Source organism: Sorghum bicolor, chromosome 10, assembly GCF_000003195.3.
Source record: "Sorghum bicolor cultivar BTx623 chromosome 10, Sorghum_bicolor_NCBIv3, whole genome shotgun sequence".
Lineage (NCBI taxonomy): Eukaryota > Viridiplantae > Streptophyta > Magnoliopsida > Poales > Poaceae > Sorghum > Sorghum bicolor.
In genome coordinates, this window is record NC_012879.2 from 45,701,085 (window position 1) to 45,708,926 (window position 7,842).

At 38.2% G+C, this 7,842-nt stretch overlaps 1 protein-coding gene across 1 annotated transcript; it reads left to right on the forward strand.

Moving 5' to 3' along the window:
• On the forward strand, positions 603 to 1,548 carry LOC8058862. The gene has a single exon (XM_002437031.2). The coding sequence runs from the start codon at positions 769 to 771 to the stop codon at positions 1,210 to 1,212; it is 444 nt and encodes a 147-aa protein (XP_002437076.1). The 5' UTR covers positions 603 to 768; the 3' UTR covers positions 1,213 to 1,548.

Below are 7,842 nucleotides of genomic sequence, written 5' to 3' on the forward strand. Positions count from 1 at the left end.
CATACTTAGATAATATTTGTTAAATAAAAATAAAAGTGCTACGCCTTGCATCTAAACAAGGGCTAAGGCAAAATGACATTAGGTCCGGGTAGGTTTCCACGGTCAATTCAACAGAACGACGTGCACCACTCACTCCTGCTACGTTGGATTCGAGTAAATCTTTTGCATCGAGCCATCGACCACTTGCGTGCAGAAGAATGGCGGAAAAGAGATGGAATGGCGTTCAGCCTTCAGCGATGCTGCTGCAGCAGGAAAACAACGAACTGCCCTGATGTGACACTAGTAGTAGACTGCTTGCCGCTGCGGCTATTCCGCACGAGCACGAGCCCTTGACCGCCGCCGGTCCGCACCCTCCGGCTGACCGCTCGGTGTTCCGGCGACCCGAACCTTTGACCAGCCCGCCAATGGGCCCCTGCACGCAGCTCACCAACCGCCTCCTACTCCAGCCAGTTTGTGTCACTGACCGTCGGGGCCGAAGCATGCCGGGTCCCGCCAATCAGTGGGAAGTGTACGTGTTTGCGTTCTTCCTCCCGTTGGCCAGCTCTTCGTCGACGGCGGCTGAACCTATAAAAGCCGAGCAGCTTCTTCCGCAGCCAATTCAACACCCCACATCACAACACAAGTACACAACGCAAGAAAAGTCGATCGAATCCAACTCCAACCTTGGGTTTTGCTTGCACACGTCGACGACACCAGCTCCTGGTCTCCGAGTCCGAGAGCAGAGGCGGCGGCGGCTGTCTGGACCTCTGGTCAACCCAGCTTCGCTTCATGGCCATGGAGGTCCAGGGCACCAGGCGGCCGCCGCAGGACGCCGGCGTGAAGGTCAAGTTCATCGAGACGCAGTTCATCAGCTCCGACGCCGCCAGCTTCAAGGCCGTCGTGCAGCGCCTCACCGGCAAGTCCCCCGCCCCCGCCTCGTCGCAGACGGCGGCTCATCAGGCGCCGGCGGCACCGCACCCGCAAAGGCCGCGCCCGTGCCGGCCGGCCTTCGTTGGCGCCGGGCAGCAGCAGCAGCAGGCTGCCGGGTGGACGATGGATCAACAGGCTACTGCCGGCTACCTGGCGATGATGCCGGCGCCGAAGCAAGAGCCGCTCGCGGCGGCGTCGAGGCTGGAGGACATGAACGAGCTCTGCGACTTCGCAGACCTGTTCTACACCACCACCGCCGCGAGCGCGCGCCGCGACGTCGGCGGCAGCGCCTTCCCTTACTGAAACGACGGAGTGTGGTGTGTGCGTTGCGTTCGCCTTGATGCATGTTTGTTTTGAGAATGAGTCACAACTCACAAGCGCGGATGCTTGCAGTTGCAGTTTGCCATTGCCAATTTGCCATGTCACAGTCGCAGTGAGTTTTGGGCACATTAATGATCCAGGAGTGCAAGGAGAGATGGATTGTCTGTCAACCGCTGTACTGTTAAGCTATATATGTCATGCAGCTCCCATACTGTATTGTTAATTCAAGAGTTGTGAAATGCTGGCATGTCAAATTTGTAATGTGCTAAAAACAGACCATATGGTGCAATATGCATGCATAGATTTTTTTTCCGTACATATAACATATCCAGAGGTTATCAAATTTATTGGTTTTTTAATTTTAACCGTGGTTGTCATTGTGTATACTTACAAGGGGGGCATGCTAATAGCATCTCCAAGAGCCTTTCTAAATCTCACTCTCTAAATGATACATTTGGAGAGTCATTTGCATAAAAATCGCTTTCTATATTTTTTACTTTCCAACAGTTTTGCTAAATCTCATGCGCACTCTAAAGAGTCATTCTCGTCTTCTATATTTGGCTTGCGAAAAACCCGGAACAGACAATGGCTATATTTGGATGACCATTTAGAAAAGCTGTTGGAGGGTAATTTTTCACTAAAATTATTATTCTTAGTATTTAGAAAGAATATACAAAGTCTCTCGAAGATGCTCTAAGATCCGATGGGCAGACGGTAAGCTCCGTCCCGCGATTCCCGTGCTATTTTTACATGCCTTTCCCACGCTACAGCAGCAGCAGCGCGTGCACGGAATTCGCGGGCTAACAGTCCAGGCTGGAAGCTGCAGCGCCTCCTGTAACTTTTGCACCAACCAACAAAATTATTGACATCATCATATAATTCTGTAACCTTTAAAATGTTATAGTTAGCAAATCAAGTATCCAAATTAAATTCCAATTGCACCATTATATTTCTTATAAAGGTGATGTTCTAGGTTCAAAAAAACAATATTCCGCCTTCACAAGAAAAATATTTTTAATTTAGAAAAAACAGTATTCCATATCTAAGAGAAAAAACTTATAGACTTAAATGATTGGTATTATAATATCAAAAAAATAAAAGAAAAAATATAATTATATAATAAATAATATTACACAAGTAGAACATCACGTGTATAAAAATAATGTAATATAGGAAAATACTACATAATATGTTATCTAAATACTACATAATATATTGTGTAAATACTTAAAGATAATCATACAGTATCTTATTCATCACGTGTATGCCATATACAATAGAATATGGGAAAATAAAAGGCAAATGTAAAAATAAAATAAATAAAATAGAATATTAATAAATACACCATAGAACATCACATTTATATCATATAAACATCATAAAAAATATAATAGAACATTCGAATATATACTATGTAAACATCACATAATACATCATAGAACATTGTTGTACACTACATGAACATCATATGTATATTATGTGAATATCACAAAATATATCAACATCACATGTATACCATATATAATAGAATATGGAAAAATGAAAGGCAAACATGTAAATAAAAGAAATGAAATAGAATATCAACAAATACTACATCATAGAACATCACATTTATATCATCAGAACATTACAAAAATAACATAACATGTGTACTATGTGAACATTACGTAATACATCATAGAACATTATTATATACTACGTGAACATCACAGGTATACTATGTGAACATCACAAAAACATATCATAGAACATTATATGTATACCACATGAACATCACCCAAAAAACATTATAGAACATCACATGTATAACGCGTGAACATCATAAAAAAATTATAAAACATCACATGTATACTACATGAACCACAAAAAACATCATAGAATATAAAATTATATACCATGTGAACATCATAAAACACGTCATAGAACATTACACTTATACCATACGAACATAGCATCTCATAAAAAATATAGAAATTAAAAAATTAAACATGAAAAAATAACTAACTAGGTAAAATAGAAAATATATAGAAAACATAAAGTTAAAAGAGAAAAGTACAAATAAAAAATAAAAAAGAATAAAATATATAAAAACACAAACCAAATAACTAATCATAGTAAAATCTAAAGTGAAATAAAAATAAAAATAAAGAAAAATAAAAAATCACATGAAACAAGAAATTAAAGAAAAAACTAATTAGTTAGAGTAAAAATTGAAAACAAAAAAAAATAAAAAGCATGAAGCAAAAGAAAAAGCATAATTATAAAATAAACAAGAAATAAACAAAAGTAAAAATAAACCATAAGAAAAAAAGAAAAAAATACAATAAAAAAGGAAACACCTACTGCCTACTAGCAAAACCTGCGTCTAGCTAGTCTGCTTGCAGTCAGTTGCGTCAGCACAGTTTTGCGTCAGCACAGTTTGTGTCTAACAGAAGGTCAATCTGGAATCCTTTTAGCAATGGGTCGACACCTCTGAACAAGTGCGGATGAAGCGGAACGGAGCGAGAGCGACCCGAGAATCCTCTGCACGGCAAACCGTTGGCGCGTGGATCCGGTCTGAATGTTCGGCCGGAAAGATTTCCCTTACAAGGTCTTATTACGGTAGGAACAAACCAAAAACTGAAACAAACACTCTATCTATTAAATTTATTTTTTTAAAAAAACTTCTAAGAAAATAAAGTTTAAGCTGAAGAGCTTCTTGACAAAGTATGCTAAGAAGTTACTTTTTTTTATCAAAGTCAGAACTTAATAGCCAAAATCTATAAAACCAAATCTTCAGCCAAAAGACCAAAAATTATACTTTCGTAAAACATGCAAAGGCAAATAATAGAGCCAAGTGATAAAAGCCAAATTATACAGTAGTTGTCTCATATTTATCTCTAGGACAGTTTCACTTTCCTATTCCTCCTCACAACACTTGCTATTTGGGTCTACCCACTGCCTATACATTGGTGCCTAGCTTGGTGCTTGCATGATAGCTAAGCTATCATCTCTCACTTCTCTTCTCTCCTCCATATCATTATTAGCTTAATTATAAGCTTATTATTATACCTGCTCTTATTATGTCGAGGCAAACTTAGTGCCTATGGTTAAATTATGCATGTGCCCTTGCTTATCAATGTATTATTCGACTTCATTTGACATGGCTCTACTTCACCAATGAAACAGTTTTTTCGGGCTTCAACTCCATGAACAACTTTATCGGTTGAGCCGTTTTGGTAATTTGTTTAGCAAAACATATTCACATATAGAGTTTGTTAAAATATGCTCTCACACGATGCTATGTAAGATGAGGTGAAGTCGGAAGAAGCCAGTATTTTTGCTCCTTGCCACCTCAAAGCTCCGTGAGAGCACGTTTGTAGAGCCTTCATCGATGGAGCCATTTTATTTACCCCGTTTGGCAGAAAATGGCTCCAAACGGCTCCTGAAGCCGTTAGAGAAGCCCCGTCAAATGAGGCTTTCTTATTAGTCAAAAGTTAGAAATTGAAACAAATGGCTAGAAAATTGGCTTATGAGAAAATAAACAAAAAGCTAAAAAATGTGTTGAGAAGATCTTTTCTAGATTTGGTATGTCGAGAAGCTATTTTTTTAGAAAAGTCAATAGCCTAAAGCCAACAAACAGTAGACAAAACTTAGAAAGCTATCGATTATATTAAAAAAACAACTCTTGTATTTGGAAGAAACTAAACAAGGCCGTACATACAGTGAAATACAAGAGTGTCAAATCAAATTTGTAATGTAGGCTTAATTTTATGGGTTGCCGCTACATGCCATAGACATATTTTTTCTTATACATATCCGGAAGTCGTCAAAGTTCTTGCATTTTCTGTCTTTGAGTCTTTGACCGTGAAACAAACTCAAGCTTAGCAAACAATTTCCTTTAAAAGTTGAGTTTTGTTGGTTTCTGCAGCTTGGGTAGCTGCCCCCACCTACCGTCGGCTGCTGGCATAACGCCCACCCTCTCTTCTTTGGCTTTGTTCAGTTCGTGAAATTTTTTGATTTGGCTATTGCAATATTTTCGTTTGTATGTGAAAATTATTATCCAATTACATACTAATTAGGTTTAAAAGATTTGTCTCGTAAATTACAGACAAACTGTGCAATTAGTTTTTATTTTTATCTATATTTAATGTTTCATACATATGTAGAAAGATTCGATGTGATATAGAATCTTAAAATTTTTTAAAACTAAACAAAACCTTTGTTTCTTCAGGCACTCCCGAGCAGAGGAGGCAGCACTCCGAGCAGAGCGTGCGACGACGGGGCGAACCGCGAGCGGAGGCGTGCGTCGTGATTGTTGCTGACTTGCTGAGCGACTACGCGAGAAAACGACGATGGGGGAAATGAGCGATGGCCCAATAGCACATCAGCCCAGATCTCCAATCTCCTCTATTGGGCGGCCCTAGCATCACCGTTACCGTGACTCCGTCGCCGCTCTCTGAAGATTTGCATCAGGGCGCTACCGCCGGCGCGCCTCCTCTAGCGCGTCGTAGGCCACAGCTGCAGCCCACCGCCGCCACTGGCGCGCCACCACCGACCGTCGTAACTGCTTGCTCCGCAGCTGCGGTGATGTCGCAGCAGTGCCACTGCGGAGGAGGAGGTGGAGGCTGTTGGTGGCGACTGGTGAGCAGGTGGGCTGCGCTGGTGCTGGGCGTGGGCGAGAGCGAGCTTGAAGCTAAGGGAGTCCGCTTCGGCCGAGGCGGTGGCTGGCGCCCCGAACAGTCGTTCTACGTTGGCAAGAAAAAAAATAGCGGGAATGTTCCTGTCCAAACGTTCCGACCAGAGACGCTGTCCGATGATTCCCGCGTGCGCGTGACAGATTGACGGGTAAGGCCTTGTTTAGTTCACCCTGAAAACCAAAAAGTTTTCAAGATTCTCCATCACATCGAATCTTATGGCACATGCATGAAACATTAAATATAGATGAAAACAAAAACTAATTACACAGTTTAGCTGTAAATCACGAGACGAATCTTTTGATCCTAGTTAGTCTATAATTGGATAATATTTGTCATAAACAAACGAAAGTGCTACAGTATCGAAAACTTTTCACTTTTCGAAACTAAACAAGGCAGTACGTTTTCTTTTTTATTTATTTCTTTTTTTGTTTTTTCTTTCTTTTTCTTTTCTTTTTCTTTTCTTTCTTTCTTTTTATGTTTCTTTTCTTTTTCCCTACGTTGCTGTTAGTTTTCATCTCTTTTTTTCTTTTTTCTTTTTCTTGCTATATTTTTTTCTTTAATTTCTTTTCTTTTCTATTTCTCTTTTTTCATTTTATATTCCGTTTGGTTCTTTTTTATCTTTTTTGTGCTTTATTTTTATTTTCCTTTTTGTTTTATATTATTCTTTGTTTTGTATCTTTATCTTTTTTTATTCTTATTATTTTCTTTGATGTTTACGTGCTGATGTTCTATTTTTTTATTTTTTCTTTTGATTTTGTTTTTCCTTTTATTTTTTTTAATTATGTTTTCTTTTATTCATGTTTTATTTTTTAATTTTTCTTTGTTTCTTTTCTTTAATTTCTTTCCTTTTTTCTTTCTTTTTTTCATTGTACATTCCATTTGATTCTTTTTCTATCTTTTTTGTGCTTTATTTTTATTTTCATTTTTTGTTTTATATTATCCTTTGTTTTGTATATTTTATCTTTTTTCTTATTGTTATTATTTTCTTTGATGTTCACGTGCTGATGTTCTATTTTTTATTTTTTTTCTTTTGATTTTGTTTTTTCTTTTAATTTTTAATTATGTTTTCTTTTATTCATGTTTTATTTCTTAATCTTTCTTTGTTATTAATCTTTTTTTGTATCATATGCAATGTTCTATAATACATTAAGTGTTGTTTTATGGTTAATTCAGCGATGTTCATTTAGTATACATACAATGTTCTATAATGTATTGAGTGATGTTCTATTGTGAATTTAGAGATGTTCGTTTAGTACACATGTGGCATTCTATGATATATCTAGTGATGTCCAATTTTATATTTTTATTATTTTTCTTTGATGTTTACGTGCTGATGTTCTATTTTTTTTATTTTGATTTTGTTTTTCCTTTTATTTTTTAATTATGTTTTCTTTTATTCATGTTTTATTTTTTAATCTTTCTTTGTTTCTTTTCTTTAATTTCTGTCACACCCAAATTTAAGGATAAATTTGAGTACATTAATCTCATGTGCGCCCCAGGAATAGTCGCGCACACAAGTCGACAAATTACAAATGTATCATCACAAGTGTCTTACATAACGTTATTACAACACCAATATATCAAAGTCTGCGACAAACGGTATGAAAGATAACTCCAACACAGGGACGACCGACTGGGGGATCGCCAACCTAGAAGTTCTCAGGGAATTCCTCGTAGTAGCTGTCATCTGTTACCCATCCGGGATTTTATCCAAAAAGAAAGATAAAGACAAGCGTGAGTACATCTCGTACTCCGCAAGCATAACATAGGATTTTATGCGGCTCAAAAAGGTCAGACACTGGCTACTGCAGTTAGCATTTTAATTGGTCAATGTTTTAATCCTATTTAATCATCAGTTATGCTTAAGCTCCCGATTAGCCCAAATGAGCACATGATAATAACACCGTTAACCTTCACGGCTAACACCATCACC